We start from the raw sequence: 17392 nt of genomic DNA on the forward strand, positions 1-17392 counted from the left end.
CTTTAATCTGCGCCCCGCCCCGCCCCGCCCGTGACGTGTGGCGCCGCGTACGTGGGAATTCCTCCAGTGCTTCCCTATCACCCGGGGGGTGGAGCGGCCGCAGGGAGGGGGAGACCCGGCTGCCCCTAGAACAGGTGGACCTCAGGCCCAGGTGGGGCGGGCGGGCCCTGCGGGATTCCTTTAAAGTCTTCAGACTGGAGGGGCTAAGATGTAGGAGTGCCTGGACCAGCGACCCAGCACGGAGACCTGGGACAGACTGTACTGGGAGCGCTCTGGGTAACAGGGCAAATAAAAGGCACCGCTGTTGGTCTCTTTATGGGCAAGTCATGCCGCGGACCCAAGTTTAGCAATGATGGGCTATTTTTAGAAAAAGGAAACACTGGGCTAGGGGTATGGCTCAGTGGTAGAGCATTTGTTTGCCTGGCATGCACAAGGCCCCAAGCCCACCAGCACACCCCCCTCAAAAGTAGTGAATCAAAGCCCTATTTCCTCTACAACTACCTGATTTTATGGACCCCAGGGCCTTTGCACTGAAGTATTTCTTTTTTGAGACGGTCTTCATAAGTTGCCCAGGCTGAGCTTCAGCTTGCAGTACTTTTGCCTCGGCCTCTGAGTTCTGGGTTTGTAGGTATGTGGCACCAAGCCCGGCCTGAATTTTGAACTAACTTAAGTGGAGCACACTGAGAGTGGTGGGTGGTGCATCGCTAGGGTATTCTTGAAAGAAGAGGTCAGAAATCAAAAACAAATGGGAGCTGGCCCGGGGAAAAGCAGGGCAAAGTCAAGTTGGTCTGACTTTTTTTCCCATGGGAAAGTTTGCTCCACAGTGGCCCAGCTGCATCAGGTCCTTGCACTGATGTGAGGCTCTATCTGGAAGTTTCTGTTCAATCTGTAATGCTCCATTGGCTTCCCTGAAAGTGCAGGCAGCGGAGAGTTAAGCCCGGAACACTCTTCATCAGGCCTGCCCTCTGCTCCAGGGGTCATGTGTCCTCTGCCCTTGGGCAGGTTCCACAAAGTTGCTGCTATCTAAGTGGTCTGGCCTCTCCCACTTTCACCTCACCTGGGTTAGGTGATAAAGGGACGTGGCACATTACCCCTGCATGTACAGGAGGCAGGGTGACAGAAGACCACTAGAACAGGAGCTGCAGTTCCAGACTAGAGCAGTGTTTTAATTACCAAGTCTATAATTAGCAACATGGGGGGGGGGTTGTTCAGGGCACTGACCCACTTTCTGCACTGGCTCCAGAGCCTGGCAGTCCTGGCCAGGAGTTCCCAGCCTTGTGCCCTTCAGCAGCCTGGACTGGTGTCATGGATGCACCTAGGTAGGTACAGCTCAGTGGTGGCTGCAGACCCCAGCAGAGAGACACAATCTTGTCCTTTAATCTTCTGCTCCACAACTGGGGCAACAGGGGTGGCCATGGACCTCAGGTGAGGTCAGTGTGACTGCAAGGATGCCGCAAGAGCCTTGGCTGTGGCATTGAGCACGGTGGCGGGAAGCCTGGCAGCAGGGAGCACAGCGGGGACATCCCTGGGGACTCTCTGCATGGGTGGGACATTGGGGCCCTCCAGTGTGTCCAGAATCCCTGCAAGGAGGTGGTGGGAAGGGGGAGGTGAATGAGCACAGCCCGACCTGTACAATGCCCTGACTGTCCCACGTGGCCCTCCGCACTTACCCTCTACCACCTTGTGGTAGGCAAAGTGCAGATACAGTAGGAAGAGCATGTGCAGGGCGGCCAGGGTGCCACACAGGAGCAGCCGCTGGGTGGGGCCCACGGTCCGAGATACCAGCACTGCCACCTAGGACCACAGGATGCACCTCAGCGGGCTTGGATTTGGGGCTTGGGGTGGGCCTGACCTCCCTCCCCACCAGGGTGAACAGTCTGTGGCCCTGCCTCCCACTTAGAGCCCCTGCAGGTGCACAGGATAGACTCCCCTGGGGAAGACAGTGCCCACTTACCATGCGCAGGGTGGACAGCCCCCCCACCAGCAGCCAGAAGAGGTAGAAGAGGGCGTGGAGGTGGATGTTGTAGGTGATGAACAGGACAATGCAGTGCCCGAAGAGACCATAGCCCTGGGAAGAGGGTGGTGGACAGGAAAATCACTGGGCTGGGCCGGCCTCACTCCTCAGCCAGCCCCTGGGAAGGCCACTGGCTGTTCCTCCCACCCCAGGCCCAGGGGCCCTGAGACAGAAAGCAGACCAAGGCCTGGCTCCTTACCAGGAGTGCCAACATCTGGAGCATGGTGATCTGGGCATTGCATAGGTAGGCGAGGAAGTAAATGAAGGACGAGACGCCCAGCCAGTAGCCGAAGCAGGTGCCAATGGCTGTGCCCATCAGGGTGCCTTCCCGCTGTGGGGTGAAGGCTGTTAGCCCCAGGAAGCCTCAATCCCAGCCTCACTTGCCAAGGGCCTTCTGCAAGGGGTGCCTGTCTCTATCATCATGTCTTTGGGCAGCTTTAAACCTACTTCAGCCATCCTCCCAGTCCTGTCCTGCTTACGATAATGGTGTCAGATGTCTTCATCCCATGCAGAAGGATGGCGACCAGTGTGAAGACCAGCATGAGAGGACCATAGAGCTCCCCTGCAATTTTCTGTCAAAATACCAACTCCTTCAGGCTGGAGAGTGCAAAGCCTTTTTCTACCTTCCCAGGCTCAGCCTGATTCCCCCAGCCTCCCACGGCCACCCCCTAGTCACCTGGGGGAAGTTGACCATCTTGATAGGGATCATGGACTCCAGCAGCCTGGGAGAGGAGAGGAGAGAGCAGAGGTAGCACTGGGCAAGGAGACTCTGGAGGACAAGGACTGACCCTACTCATCTCTCTAGCTCCAAGGAATGGACATACTAGGGCACAGGGGAAGAAAAGGGTTGTAAAGATGCAGGGAAGGAGGACATCACTTCCAGGAAGGACAGCGTTCTGCAAGGGAGCCAACTGGGGCAGCAATTTGGGGAACTCAGAGAAGCCTGCCTGGCTTTGAGAGAAGGCCTGGCCATTACCTATGTGACCTGCTCTCCCTTGAAGACAGGTGGACCTCAGCAGAGGGACCCAGAAATCAGACCTGGGATGTGAAGTCCTGGGAAAGGTTGAGAAGGAAAAGTCTCTCCCTAAGTGACTAGTTTGGGTTTGGCTCCCATGTGTCTTCACCACTGAATCAAGTATCATGAAGAGTGCCTGGCTGCAGGTATCTGACTGGAACTGGTTAAAGGATAAACAAAGAACCAACCTCAGGTTAAGCTCCCCCTTGGCCCCAGCAGTACTGGAGAATGAACACAGGGCCTCATACATGCTAGGGCAAGTGTTCTACCATTGGGATATGTCCCCAACTCTTTTGAGACAGGGTCTCACTAAGTTGCCTGGACAGGCTTTGAACTTGTAGTCCTCCTGGCCTCAGCCTCACAAGCAGCTGGGACTACAGGTGTGCACTACCATGCTCAGCTAATGCTACCTCTTTGAGAAGTCACTCCATAACCCAATGTGCTGGTTCTGAGACATCTGGCACCAGGAATGAAAACAGAAAGAAGGCAGGACCTGCTTTTGAGGGGCTGTTGGGCTCGGGGGAGACAGACACAGGAATAAGAACATACTGAGTGCTAAAGTGCCATCTGTCGGAGGAAAGGGCAGAGTTCCACACAGCAGCACTGGGTCAGAACAAACTGGGTGGGTTGAGGAATGCAGAGCAAAGGAAGTGCTAGTGAGCTAAGTTTTTGTTTTGTTTTGGAGACAGGGTCTTGCTATGTAATCCTCTTGCCTTGTCCTCCCAGGTGCTGGGATTACAGGCGAGTGCAACCAAGCCCAGCCTGAGCTAGGTTTTTTTTTTTTTTTTTTCTGGTACGAGGGATCGAACTCAGGTCCTTGCACTTGCAAGGCAGGCGGCGAAACCACTGAGCTAAATCCCTGGCCCTGAGCTAGGTTTTGAGAGAGGATGAGTAATGTGCGGGGTACAAAGAGGAGGAAGACAATGTGTCACAGCCATGTTGTGTTCAGTAATGCTGCAGGAAGGAGGGTGCTGGTTCAGGAAGAGGGGAGCCCGTCAGAGTGGGGGCTTGGTATCTAGCTGTAGTCTGGATGAAGCACTAAGTGTCAGAAGGGAAGCTTCTGGTAGAAGGGTCCTCACCTGCTTCGAACCTGGTCAGGCTCCACATCAAAATAGGGTCTCAGGATGTCGATGTTGGCATACAGGCTGAAGGCTCTGGACGCTTGTCTCTTTCCTGCCTGCCACATCTGAGATGGGGGTAGGAATTATGAGACTCTCGGTTCGAGGCCCTGCTGCCTGTTTTCTGTTGGATTCTAAGTGGTTCTAACAGGACAGCCTGGCATGAACAGCACCGACTCAGAACACATAACATGCCTAGGCCTATTTTTCCATCTACCAAGGGTTCAGTCTTGCTTACCTGATCAGCCACCTGCCGGCTCAGTTGTCCCTTAAAGCCTTTCATGCCCAGGAACTCCCCATCCTCGTCATCTGCAGCAGCAGCATCGGCATCTACCTCTTCCTCGCGGAGACGCTGATGTAGCTCACCCATGTCCTCGAAGCTGGAGCCTGAGGTGTCGTCCATGTTCTCCATGTCAATCACAGCTGAGCCCCCGCCCTGTGGAGACAATGGCTCCTACAGTGCCTTTCTATCCCATCCACTCAGTCTGCTCATCCCAGGGCTTGGGGCTTTGTTCTTGCACTGCAGAGAACACGGCTTGGAATCACTACGGATCACACCTTCTCTTTGCCCTCATTTACTCTCGGAACCCTTGGCTGCCGGCTCTGGGACTCTTCTGGCCCGGGAAACTTGCTACTTGTCTTCATGTATGTCTGCTTCCTTCCCGATCAGACCCCAAGAGGGCTGCAGAAGCGCCCATTTCTTTTGTCTTTCCCAAACCGTGGACAAGACCATACTCACAGTGCCAGTGGATCCCAGTTCCCGCCCCTGACCGACCTCCTAACTTGTTCCGAAGGTGAGACGCTTTTCCCATCACCTTCCCCACGCACCGAGCCCGCGGCCCCCCCCCCCCCGGCTGGAACAAGGCCCGGCTCTTTTGGGACCCCTGACTCGTGTGAAGCCACCTGGATGACAGGCCCAGGGGAACGAGAGTGGAAGACATTTCAGGGCGGCTCCAGCCCCGGGCTTGCTGGCAACCAGAGCTTTGGGGCCATTACCTGGATATTTTCTTCGAACCCTCCCCATTCTGGGCCAGCCCCGCTTCGGGCGCCGCCGGCCGGCGCGGCTGGAGTTGCCATGTCCCTCGAGGGCTCCCGTTGCTGAAGCTTGCGCGAGTCCCGCGCGCCCAGAAGGAGAGGGCGAAGAGTGGGCCGGAGCAAGAGAGAGACCCCGGGCAGGGAGGGCAGGTAGTATCAGAGCAGTCCGAGCTCCAGGAGGAGAACCCGGATGTTTGGCCCGGACTGACTTCCGGACGCTGTAGACGTGGACAGAGGCGAGACGATGTCTCGCGATATTTCCGACGCGAGGAGGCTGAGCGTTGCTACGGATACGGAGGCAGACTACTGGGACGCAAGCGCCAGAGTGAGGACCCTGTCTCTTGGAGAGGTTGAAGATGGCGGCGGCTCAGGCAGTGGAGGACATGCGGAACCGCGTGGTTCTGGGGGAGTTCGGGGTTCGCAATGTAAGGCCTTGTCGCCTGGAGGAAGAGTGAGATCGGAACAGGGCTGGTTAGGGTGGGGATCAGAACGGCGATTTGCTGGGCTCCACTGCCCCTTGGTGGAAAGGTTCCTGTCTTTGCCCTAGGTTCATACCACGGACTTTCCAGGTAACTATTCGGGTTACGACGATGCCTGGGACCAGGACCGCTTCGAGAAGGTAAGTGGGGCCGGACCAAATGATCCGAGCAGCCTGTGCCTCAGAAGCTGCTTCTGGGGTCGCCCGAGTAAAGTTAAACGTTTATTCTTATTTTATTTTATTTTGGTACCGGGTATCGAACTCGGGACCTTGCGCTTGCGAGGCAGGCGGCCTGTTAAACGTTTATTGAGCCGTATTCTAGGCGCTCCGTGGAGAGGGCAAGTTAGTTGCTGGTTTGTTCTGCAAAAACATGATGTCTTTGGAGAGTAGCGTGCTTAAACGAGCGATTAATGTATAGCATGGCAAACCAGTCGTTAGCGATCGGGACTGCGGGGACGGGGTTGGGGTGGGGTCATCCTGCAGAGGCACGCAGTTTAGACGAGGAGGGTAGAGGTATGTAAACTTTCATGCAGGTGACATCTGAATGGAGCTTTGAAGGAGTAAAAGTTGAGAGCAGTGAAGAGTGAGGAGGGACTAAGAACAGGACCTGGGTGAAGTGTCCCCGGAGAGTATCCCAGCAGCTCGGCTGGGGTGTTAGAGGGCCAGCATGAATAATCGGCAAGATCGTGCATCTTAGGCCTTGCAGGTGACAGGGAGCTTTAGCAGAGTTCTTAAGCAGGCATGATCCTTCTGCAGCCTTGATGGCTGGGTGGTAATGGATTTGAGGAAGGTTATACCTGACAAGGCAGATCTGCTAGGTTATATACGGTGCTGAGATTGAAGGCCTGAACTGTGGTGGCAGGGGATGGCAAGTAAATTTTTAATTGTTTTGGTAAGGGCTGAGGCTGGGCTTGTAAAATGTCTTGGGGTCCTGCTATGATGGATGATGTTGCCATTTACCAATAAAGGGAAATGGGTCAGGGGACAGGGATGATGGTGTAGTTTCCTGTCTAGTAGGCCGTGAAGACTGTGTTTGAGAGATCTGCGGTGAGAAAAAATTTTGTGCATTGCCAGTAGAAGTAGTATGGTTGAAGGAGACAGCCAGAACCTGGAAAAAAGTTAACAATTATGGAGTGGGTGGAGTATAGTGAATTTAGGACTCATCAGAGAAGGAACAGAATAAGACTGACTGGTGCTCATAAATGAAGGTAATAGAGTTTGGAAAAAGATTTTTGCTGAATGTAGCTGTGCACACCTATAATTCCAGCACTTGGGAGGCTGAGGCAGGAAGATTGCTGAGTCTGAGGCTAGCCGGGACCACATAGTGAATTAAGGCCAACCTGAACTACATGGTGAGACCCTATCTCAGAAAACAAAAAACAAAACAAAGCACTGGAGAAGAAAGGACGTTTAATAGTGGTCATCTGTCCAGAGGGAAGTTTTTGAATGAGAGAGGATGTTAATATGTTGAGAAAAATACCCAGGGAGGTTGTAGAGAGGTTTTTTGATCATACGGAGAAAAGAAGCAGGCTTCATGTTTCAGTTTTACCTGTTTCTAGAACTTCCGTGTGGATGTGGTACACATGGATGAAAACTCACTGGAGTTTGACATGGTGGGAATCGACGCAGCCATTGCCAATGCTTTCCGGCGAATTCTTCTAGCAGAGGTATAGGTGTGGAGTTGCATGGGGAACTATCCCAGGACCTCGCTTGTAGAATTGTCTCAAGCTATCCCTTCCCCTTATTTCCCCTGGCATTTTGCTAAGGTTTTCTTCCCCTTTGTAGACTTTTCATTAAGCATCCTTTTTGCAAGGGGTCTTTATCTGGGGTGGTGGGGTAGGTGGGAAGTCTGGTGGGCTTTGGCACATGGGGCATTGTTTCATTGGGCAGGTGCCAACAATGGCTGTGGAAAAGGTCCTGGTATACAACAACACATCCATTGTCCAGGATGAGATCCTTGCTCACCGTCTGGGGCTCATCCCCATTCACGCTGATCCTCGTCTTTTTGAATTTCGGAATGAAGGTGAGGGTCTGAGAAAATGAAATTTCGAGAGAAGTGGAACAGCTGTATCCTCCTAGACTGATCCTAGAATCATACTGCCTAGGTTCAGATCCCAGACAGACCGCTAGATAACCTTGGGCAAGTTACTCATATTTTGATACATTGGCTTTTTTTTTCTTTTTCTCGGTACTGGGGATCAAACTCAGGACCTTGCACTTGCAAGGCAGGCGCAGTGCCACTGAGCTAAATCCCCGGCCCTACATCGGCTTTCATGTGTGAGAACGCTTGCCTTTCCTTTCCTAAATTTGTCAAAAAGATTAAGGAATGTAAAGCTTTGAGTGTACTGCCTGGCTCTCAAATGTTTACTAGTTCAAAGAGCTGCCATTCTCCATTTGTGTACAGGAGATGAAGAAGGCACAGAGATAGACACTCTGCAGTTCCGGCTTCAGGTCCGGTGCACCCGGAACCCCCATGCTGCTAAAGATTCCTCGGACCCCAATGAACTCTATGTGAACCACAAGGGTGAGTGGCAGGAAGTTAGAGGGCTCATGTGCTGGTGGTGGCTGGCTTCCGGATGGGGTCTTCTGACACATTTTCCCTTCAGTGTATACTAGGCACATGACATGGGTTCCCCTGGGGAACCAGGCTGATGTTTTCCCCGAGGGCACGATCCGGCCTGTGCACAATGACATACTGATTGCCCAGCTTCGGCCTGGCCAGGAGATTGACCTGCTCATGCACTGTGTCAAGGGCATTGGTGAGAACCCTAGGCCCGCCTGGGCAGGGAGAGTAGATGTGGACTTGTGGTTGGATTTGTAGTAGCACAGGTGTGGCCAAGGAACTCAGCTGGGATGTTGCTAATGGGCAGGAAGCAGGTGGGTTTGTATCATCAGTTTGCAAGAGGGTGAACGAAGGTTCTCATGGGCTGATTCCTCTGTCCAGGGAAAGATCATGCCAAATTTTCTCCAGTGGCAACAGCCAGCTACAGGCTTCTCCCAGACATCACCCTGCTTGAGCCTGTGGAAGGCGAGGTGGCAGAGGAGCTCAGCTGCTGCTTCTCACCTGGTGTTATTGAGGTGCAGGAAGTCCAAGGTATGGTGCGAGCCATGCTATCAGGACAGGACCTAAGTTTTTTTTTTTGAAGGTGGCAGTTATAAAAGCTCTGGCAGGGCCAGGAATTTAGCTCAGTGGTTTCACCACCTGCTGTGCAAGCGCAAGGACCCGAGTTTGATCCCTGGTATGTTGGGGGGAAGCTCTGGCTGCCTGTGATGTTCTTTGTTTTCATTAGGTAAGAAGGTAGCCCGAGTGGCTAATCCCAGGCTGGACACTTTTAGCAGGGAGATCTTCCGGCATGAGAAGCTGAAGAAGGCTGTGCAGCTCACCCGTGTTCGGGATCATTATATCTGTCAGTAGGACCGAGTGGGGTGTGGTGGGCATGGGGTGCTCTCTGGTGCTGCCTAGCTGAAGTGTCCCTCTGGTCCCCAGTTTCTGTGGAGTCGACAGGAGTGTTGCCTCCAGATGTGCTGGTGAGCGAGGCCATCAAAGTGCTGATGGGGAAGTGCCAGCGGTTCCTGGATGAGCTGGATGCTGTGCAGATGGACTGAGGCTGCGCTGGGGAACCCCGCAGTGGCTGGGCCTGGCTGCCTGAGAGTTCTATGGGACTGTGGGACCCATGGGATTGGCTAGAGGTCCAATCTCAGTTTTTTGTCAATCAATACATTTTGTTAAATGTGCCACAGAATGAGATTTTATGCCTTTGTAAGGCCCCTGATATAAATAAATTCATGTCCAAAGCGTTTTTGAGACCATTTCTTAGTTTCGGTCTAAAAATATGGAGCCTCTCAACACATTTGGCATTTAGCAGTGAACACTGGGTTTGCTGCAGGTGAGAGTGTAGGGTGAGACTAAGTTCCAACCTTTTGAGAAAGCCAGATTGAGGTGGTTTGGGGGGGCACAGCCACACACTGTAGGAAGATACAAAAGTGGCCAGGGTGGGTGTGCCATCTCACCTGTCTACGGGGAAGGTCGGGTAGGAGGAAGGGTTGCCCACTGCAGTCCAAGCCATGCTGCCACTAACAGGGTCAGAAAGAACAGCAGCTCCCTCTGCACACTGGCAGCTGGCCCAGGAGTCACACAGGAGTTACCAGAGCAGCCTGGGCTGTCTGCCCAGTGGGCCAGGAGCAGGAATCTCTTAACTGGCATACTATTTCAAGACATTTCACAGCAGGTTCACCAGGCATGGGTCCTCCTGCTCATTGTCCACGGCAGGATGCCATCCATGAGGAAGCAATGGGACTGCATCGCTAGTTTCAGGACTTGTTTGAAAAAGGTGGGTAGGGTCCTTTCTGTACGAAACAGATTTTTACTGACATGCAGATGTGCTTTAGGGTTAACATTTCTACAAAAAGGTTCTATAAACAATAGAAAATTTCTAGCATGAGGTCACAGGATGTTAAAAATTTTACAACACAATAAATACTACACCCTTCACAGCCCCGATCAGACAGAGGAGTAGACAGCTATTAAGTATGGAGGGAAATACTCTGAGATCGCCTTCACAATCAACAGAATCCTCAAGCACCACACGGAAAGGGGCAGACGTGTGCAGCAGAGCTGGCAAACTGACAGTCCTGTTTTCCCAGCGTTGTCTCTTCCCACCCATACCGTGTCATGCTGATGCCTCTCAGCCAGCCAGCAAGTGGACGCAGACCTGTCTGTAGGGAACATGGACACTCCAAGACAATGTCCCACCTCTGTGTCCCCTCTGCTCGGGAGCCTTCCAGTGACCTCTACGGTGGACTCGGGACAGGTTGTAACGGGAAGGCAGGTTTTCTTTTCTTTTGGGATTGGCCCTTGAGACAAGTGACCAGGGACCTGAAAGGCCATGAGAATTTTAAAGGCACCTGGACTCAGCTGGTCCTACAAGACCAGTAGCTGTGCTAGCTGCTTATCACAAATGTAAGCCTACTTGATCTGAATTATCCTTGGGTGACAATGGTGTCATCTGTGGCTGTCATGCCCAAGTAGACCATAGGCTGGGGAAACCCATGAGTCATTCACGGAAGGGCAAGATGTGTGAGCTCTAGGGGATCCTTACAGAACACTAAACACTACCTAGCCCTGGTCCCTGCAGGTCCTACCCATGCCCAGACTATCAGCAGCCTGTACCATGGATCCCATTAAGTGACCAAGTTCTTGCTCAAAGTGCAGATGAGAATGGCTGAATTTAACTGAGCACTTAGCCCTTAGGCCAGACAAGCCACTGGAGGTGGGGAAAGGTCCCTGGCAGCCCAGCAGCCAGGGCTCAGAGGGATGCACAGTGGTCCAGGAGAAACTCTGCCACAAATGGTCAGAGGTTCAGCCCTTCCAAGCCCAGCTGGTCGCAGTACTGGGCACAGCATACCCAGTTCCCATTCTGCACAGGTGTGTGGATGGATGGGGGCGGGCAGGCCTGAGAAGGACTGCTCTGCTCTGGCTTTTCTCAGAGAAGCCCAAACTCCCAGCAGAATGGAACTAATCAGGAGATCACGACAAATAGATGTGTCTGCCTGACTCCCTCTCCTAGTGCCTTAGAAGGATGCTGGCCCTGCACAGGGCCCACTCTTCTTCCACTCCAGACCTAGCTCTGGCTCCAGCTAACAGTGGTGGACAGTGAAGTGGCAGTGGGGCCCTAGAGATTAGCTACGAAAGGGAAGAAGAGATGACGACAAAGGCCGAGGAAGGATGCCCAAAAGCTTGATTCAGGGTTCAAAGATGGTGGCCAGGCTGCCCCCCTCGTTGTCCAGAACCTCTGTCTCCAGCATTGGCTTTGTTTTTTTGAAAAGTGAGGGAAGATTCTTAATATGTACTTCTTTTCGGAACTGTTCCCCCAAGGGTTTCTGTAGAAAGAAAATGAAAAAGAATCAATGGTTGGCCTGGGCAGTGGGCGAGAGACCACCCAGGATGGTTGGTGATCACAGCTGGCTTGTTTGCCACACAGTCTAAGACCTCAAGCCAGACGGTGGGGTGAGCACAAGTCGGGGCAACACCTACCCCGATGCAGCCTGCGATGAGGCGCTTGAATTGGTCCTTTCGCCGCTTGTCAGCCACTTTCTGTAGGGTGGGGTTCAGCAGCTTGCAGTCAAACTGGTCCAGCGAGTCCTTCTGTATTTCTGGAATTTGCTCCATCACAGCTCTGATCTCCAGGTACCTGGGGCGCTGAGAAGTGTGGATAAACTCACAATGTGGGTTCAGACCCCACCACCATGCCCAGTCCGTCATGCCCACTGCAGGCAACGCTACTGACCTGGCGGATGCCAACACTTGGGATGGGCCAGGAACCGAGAAGCTGAGCCAAGAAGCCACAGGCCCCCAAACCCCCACTCACCAGTGCCTCATAGATCTGGAAGGCCAGGTGGACCAGTGAGGCCATGCAGCCGTCGTGCTGCCCATGTGTCTGTAACCCTTTCAGCACGCTGGTGAAGAGCCACGTGACGGCATCAGCGAGCAGTGTCCCTGACAAAACCTGGGGACATTGCTGTGCTTAGATCCACAGGGGCTCCAGAAGGCCTGAGCACCCTGATTCTCCCAGCTGATTCAGTCAGTGTGCACCACCCAAACCTTCTATGAGGGTCAGGAGAAGGGGGATAAGCATACTTGTTTGAGGAGAGGCCAGCAGAGCTGTGTGGTTGTCCTCTGGCAGGACAGAGTATCCTTCCAGGCCAGGGAATTGAAGGCTGTAATTAACAGCGCTGTGCAGACGTCCTGGAGAGAGAAGGAAGGAGGATTACAGTGGAAAATAGGCACATTTTTCTGTTACACATTGGTAGCTGGATTTTTTTTTTTTGGTACCAGGGATCGAACTCGGGTCCTTGCGATTGCGCAGCAGGCGCCGAAACCACTGAGCTAAATCCCCGGCCTGGTAGCTGGAGTTTTAATAGGTAAGTGGGAAAATAATAAAAGTGGCTATTGAAGTGAGTTTTACTTCCCCAGCCTCCTACCCACCTCATGTTTCATCAGACATTTGCCCAGGTCTGTAAGCTCTGCCACCGCAGATGGAGTCACCTCTGTGGCCATCATCTCTTCATCTGTAGGCAGAGGGGAATGTCAAGCCCTACCCTTTCATAAAAGAGGCATGCCCTGGTGTGGGTCCATCCTGGGCAGGTGGTGCTGAGCAGTAGTGGAACAGCAGCATACACACACCTGGCACCCAGAAAGGTGGCAGAAGCCCAGGCCCAGGGCAGAGCTCCTGGAGTTTTATTGCACTGTACATGTGGGAAATGGGAAGCTGGGCAGCAAGGTAAGCTGTGGACACTGAAGACCTTTTGATGCTGAACAGAGATGTAGGTGCCACTATGAAAAGAGCCGATTTAGACTCTGAGAATATAAAAGGGAAAGGACATAGGCCCTGCCCATATAGGAGTTGCATTCTATCAAGGGAAACAGCCAATGAATGAATCCATAAATAAGATCATAAAGGCAGGTAGTAAGAAATGCCATGAAGCAAAATAAAGCAGAGGAAATCTACAGAATGGCTGGTTTGTTATCTTTGGTCAGTTATCATCGAAGACCTGGAAGAGGCAACACTGCAGCAGAGACCTAATTGAATGCAGCGAGAGAACAGGCCCTGCAGCAGGAGAACGCTAGAGGAAGTATAGCAAGAAGGCTGGCATGACAATAGCTAGAGCATCACCTCTCGTCCTTGCCAGTCAGCTAAGCAAGATTTCTGCAGGAGCAGAGCTGGTCCAGAAGGGCCAACCTCTGGGCCAGGCGTCCGGCTCACTCACCTTCTCCATCTGCAGGCGGAGCAGCACTGTGGTCTGCACTCTTCTTTGCCACACAGCAAACCGCTATGGCAAGAAAATGGTTACTGGGTGATGAGGGGGTTTGGTCTCACCACCACCCACCACCACCTCAGGCAATGATCCCACATCCTCTCCAGCCAGGTGCAGAGGCGAGGGATGGGGAACTGTTAGGGCACAAAGAGCAGCTTCACCCATAATGGCAGAGGGATTCTGAGGCCTGCCCAGGCTGTGCTCTGGTCCCTCCTCATGTTCAATTAGCTAGGGGAAGTGACAGAATCCTGAGAGTGACAGAGGTGACCGACAGACTCTTGCCTATTCTGCACTGCCAGTCAATAAAATAACCAAGCGCTGTTTCATTCAACATTCCCAAAAACAAAAGAAAGTAACCTCCATGTGTAAGAATTTAAAACTGTCCCCATTTTAACCTATTTCTCTTTTTTTTGGTACCAGGGATAGAACTTGGGACCTTATGCTTGTAAGGCAGGCGGCAGAACCACTGAGCTAAATCCCTGGCCCAACTGTCCCTATTTTAACAAAGTAGAAAGTTATCTCTAACTTAATCCAAATTTCTCCTATTGAGACAATTTCCTCATATCCTGCTATGGGTACAATCCAGTTCAGGCCAGAGAATGTCCTTAGGTTGACTTAAGGACTAGCTAGCTGCTGCTGCTTTTTCATCTTTTGCTTTCCCTCTGTTTTGGTACCAGGGCTTGAACGCAGCGTCTCCACCTGCCCCTCACGGAGACGCGGTGGGAGCAGCACTGCTAGCAAACCCATGCCAGCCCTTGCACACCACTTACTGATGAGGTCCATGACTTCTCGGGTCAACAGCCTCACCAGCTGCTCCTCCAGCATCTCCTGAGACTCGGGGTTTTCCTCCACAGCCTCGTCTTCTCCACTGCTAAAAACCAGGGAGCCAGATTCCACGACAGGGTGGAGAGGCAGGACACGCAAAGCAGTACCCCCCTCCAGCCCTTCTGCGCCCTCTTCTGCTTCCTGCGGGTCTGCATTCTATGCAGATGCAGGGAGAGGACTGTAGGGGGCCACCAAGTGCCCTTCTGACCTGTGACTGGCAGGGGTAAGGTGATGGCAGCCCCCATGGAGGCGGGATCTCAGAGCTAGCCATCCTGTGTGGCCTGTCCAACATCACCTGCCACCTTGGCTGAGAGTGACTGCAGCTCACTGCTGCTCTAGCCCTGGAGCGGCAGAATCCTTGCCCTTTTCCCCACCCTAACCTGAGAGTGGGCTTCCTTACCACAGCAGGCTCCTCTGATTAATCACTTGCCACTTCTGGGAAAGCCTCTGGGAAAACACAAAGGAAGTAGGTGCTAGGACTGGGACAGGACCAGAGCATACACCATCCAAGGTCTGCTTCATGACAAAAATTAGCCAACAATGACTCAAGGTATCAATGACAGGGCCTCCTAGTAGACCCCAGCAAATTAAAAAAAACAGACAAGGGGCCAGGTGTGATGGTGCACACCTGTAAATCTCACCAGGAGGATCACAAGTTTGAGGCCAGGTTGGACAACTTAGTGAAACCTTATATCAAAATAAAAAGGAGATGTAGCTCTGTAGTGTAGCACTTGTCTAGAATGCATGAGGCCATGGATTCAATCACCAGCACTGAAAATAAACAAAAACAGCCCGATACGGTTTCTATAACCTTGCTCCTGCTCAGCAGAGCAAACATGAGGGCAGTAGAGCAAACATCTCTCTGCTCAGAATGGGTTGGTACTTTTATAATTCCTGCTCTGCCCAGCTGGGCCTTGCTTAATTTGAATAAGGGACACAGACCCAGGCAGGGAAGAACGCCCTGACCATGCCTCTTCCGTTAACTGGAGCTTAGGTCATGCTGCACCTGGTGGTGACTCACAGGGCATCGGGCTGGTAGATTACACAGGAGCAGCCTGTGCGCTGAGCACTCTGCCCTCCCTCCTGACCCCTCTTACCATGTGGAGGTAGGTGAACAGAGGTCCAAGGATAGGTGACACCAGGGCTTCATAGTGCTCTGGGGGACAGAAGAGCACCAGAGGCTTCACAAAGACCCGTGCAGCAGCAGGTTAAGAAGCTTAGAGTGTGAGTGTGGGTCCCTCACCTGCCAGGCAGCGGGCAGTGCCCCTGGAAAGAGCCAACCTTTCTACCAGACTGCACATTACGGGGCCTGGATTGCCCAAAAGTAGGGAGAGGAAAAAACAGGACACCTTTTACCTGGGCAGCACATGCCTGCAAACCCAGCACTTGGGAGGCTGAGGCAGGAAGACGGCCATGAGTTCAAGGGCAGCCTGGGCTACCTGATGAATTCAAGGCCAACTTGAATTACAGAGTGAGACCCTGTCTCAAAAGACTGAAACTGAAAACAAAACAAAACAAAACAAAACAAAAAGAATAGGGCTGGGGATTTAGCTCAGCGCCAGCACACCTGCCTTGGAAGCACAAGGTCCTGAGTTCAATCCCCAGTACCAAAAAAAAAAAACCCCCCCAAAACCAAAAAACAGGATACCCTTGTCATCAACTCTGTCATCATTCTCCTTGTAACATTTGGGGAAAAGGACTCAAACCAACTTTAAAATACAGGCTGAAAGAATACAGGGTTATAAAAGTATTTAAAGGGAAGCACTTAAGTGGCTCGGGGGTGTGCACTCGTATTTCTAGCTACTTAGGAGGCTAAGTCAGGAGGACCACTGCGGGGGTGGGGTGGGGGGAGGGATGTAAACAGAACTAAGACATGTTCATATACGAAACCCCCATGATGATTCTGATCATTAGGTACTGCACACATGGACTAATAAAATTTTAAAAAGAAAGACCATTTGAATCCAAGAGTCCTAGGCCATGGGCAAAAAAAGACTTCAACAAAACAAAACAAAACAAAACAAAACAAAACAAAACGGTGGGAAGGTAAAAATTTATCCCCAAGGAAAAGTTCATAATGGCCAAAAAGGCTCTTAAGACCCCTGGACACCTCCATGCTCTTACCACCATGTCCCACAATCCTCTTGTCTTTCATGGGATGATGGATTCCCTTGGATACATGATCCCTTCCCTCCCTCCCTCTGGTTCCTGTCCTAAATTTTCCAACTTTTTGGGTTATCTAAGACTTCAGATTTCTAGAAGGATATGCAGCATGGGTCTGAGCCGGTAGTCGGGAATGTTGTTCAGGTTGACAAAGGCCGAGCCGAGGAGCTGGGTGGCGAGGTCCTCCACAGTGTAGAAGTCCTGCTGCATGGAGGGGCCAGCCTTCCCCAGGATATGGAAGCTGTGGGGCAGATTGTCAGTAGTGACAACCCCCACACCTGCTGCTGCGGGCCCTGACTGCCCCAGGATTTCATTTCTAGTTCACAGTAAGATTATTTAGCTAGACAAGCAATTGTATTCATTTCTTAAGAGAACTTTAGCTTTAAAGATACGAACCAAATCTTCTATGTAAAGCCAGATACTGGCAACCCAGGTTTTTCTTATGGAAAGTGGCCTTACCATGGAGCAGCCCATTGGTTTGGTTCAAGGGAACATGGGTTTATTGAGGCCAAAGCCCAGGGCATGGTGTGCAGAAGCGCTGGGCACCACCACAGCCCATACCCAGGACCCACAGACCAAGTCCTGGCCAGTGGCCTCCTACTGCCTCATGGGAAGCAGCCACAGGAAGTGGCACTGGGCCAAGGAAGACAGCTCCCTGCCCTTTCTTCTCTGGTGTTCTGATTTTATGCACCAGAAATACAGCCAAGTCAGCATGAAACACCAGGTTACAGCTAGGACAGTGAGACTCATGACAACGACAAAAAAGCCAAACACAAGGCCAGGGATTTAGCTCAGTGGTTCTGGTGCCTGCCTTGCAAGCACAAGGTCCTGAGTTCTATCCCCGGTACCAAAAAAAAAAGGCAAACACAAGAAAATGGGCTGCTCGTTCTGACTCCACACTAGTGTCACTCATTTCCCTTCAAAAGCTC

General features: G+C 52.3%; 3 protein-coding genes across 8 annotated transcripts in view; 1 reads left to right on the plus strand and 2 right to left on the minus strand.

The window, feature by feature from the left end:
• Positions 1-349: 349 nt before the first annotated feature.
• On the minus strand, positions 350-5326 carry Yipf3 (Yip1 domain family member 3). Of its 3 annotated transcripts, none has more exons than XM_087184615.1 (9): positions 5144-5326; positions 4386-4583; positions 4109-4215; positions 2691-2736; positions 2494-2586; positions 2214-2345; positions 1955-2068; positions 1671-1794; positions 350-908 (listed from the first exon to the last, which is right to left on the minus strand). In XM_087184615.1, the coding sequence occupies exons 1-9, from the start codon at positions 5222-5224 to the stop codon at positions 838-840; spliced, it is 966 nt and encodes a 321-aa protein (XP_087040741.1). In that variant the 5' UTR covers positions 5225-5326; the 3' UTR covers positions 350-837. The 3 variants fall into 3 exon arrangements, with proteins under 3 accessions (XP_087040741.1, XP_004846548.1, XP_021115428.1); XM_004846491.4 differs by lacking the exon at positions 350-908 and adding an exon at positions 1141-1580; XM_021259769.2 differs by lacking the exons at positions 350-908; positions 2494-2586 and adding an exon at positions 1141-1580.
• A 27-nt stretch (positions 5327-5353) lies between these two features.
• Polr1c (RNA polymerase I and III subunit C) lies at positions 5354-9460 on the plus strand. 3 transcript variants are annotated; one of them, XM_087184613.1, is made up of 9 exons: positions 5354-5507; positions 5730-5801; positions 7220-7327; positions 7551-7683; positions 8065-8184; positions 8267-8419; positions 8605-8754; positions 8951-9067; positions 9148-9460. In XM_087184613.1, exons 1-9 carry the CDS (start codon positions 5427-5429, stop codon positions 9264-9266), a joined length of 1053 nt encoding a protein of 350 aa, XP_087040739.1. In that variant the 5' UTR covers positions 5354-5426; the 3' UTR covers positions 9267-9460. The 3 variants fall into 3 exon arrangements, with proteins under 3 accessions (XP_087040739.1, XP_087040740.1, XP_004846545.1); XM_004846488.4 differs by having other exon boundaries at positions 5462-5607; XM_087184614.1 differs by lacking the exon at positions 8605-8754.
• A 1921-nt stretch (positions 9461-11381) lies between these two features.
• The window catches only part of Xpo5 (exportin 5), a 40039-nt gene continuing 34028 nt past the window's right edge, over positions 11382-17392 (minus strand). Inside the window, exons 23-32 of one of the 2 annotated variants that reach the window (XM_004846490.4) lie at positions 16568-16704; positions 15398-15495; positions 14701-14747; positions 14246-14343; positions 13428-13490; positions 12646-12728; positions 12298-12405; positions 12029-12166; positions 11695-11859; positions 11382-11540 (exon numbers count right to left, since the gene is read on the minus strand). In XM_004846490.4, coding sequence (XP_004846547.1) covers positions 11403-11540; positions 11695-11859; positions 12029-12166; positions 12298-12405; positions 12646-12728; positions 13428-13490; positions 14246-14343; positions 14701-14747; positions 15398-15495; positions 16568-16704 — 1075 coding nt within the window. In that variant the 3' untranslated portion in view covers positions 11382-11402. Of the gene's footprint in view, positions 11541-11694; positions 11860-12028; positions 12167-12297; positions 12406-12645; positions 12729-13427; positions 13491-14245; positions 14347-14700; positions 14748-15397; positions 15496-16567; positions 16705-17392 lie in introns of both variants that reach the window. The other variant, XM_004846489.4, reaches the window with a different exon arrangement.

The sequence above is a fragment of the Heterocephalus glaber genome, unplaced genomic scaffold (assembly GCF_053883595.1).
Source record: "Heterocephalus glaber isolate CG9 unplaced genomic scaffold, H.glaber_assembly_v1.0 deba00001497, whole genome shotgun sequence".
NCBI classification, from domain to species: domain Eukaryota; kingdom Metazoa; phylum Chordata; class Mammalia; order Rodentia; family Bathyergidae; genus Heterocephalus; species Heterocephalus glaber.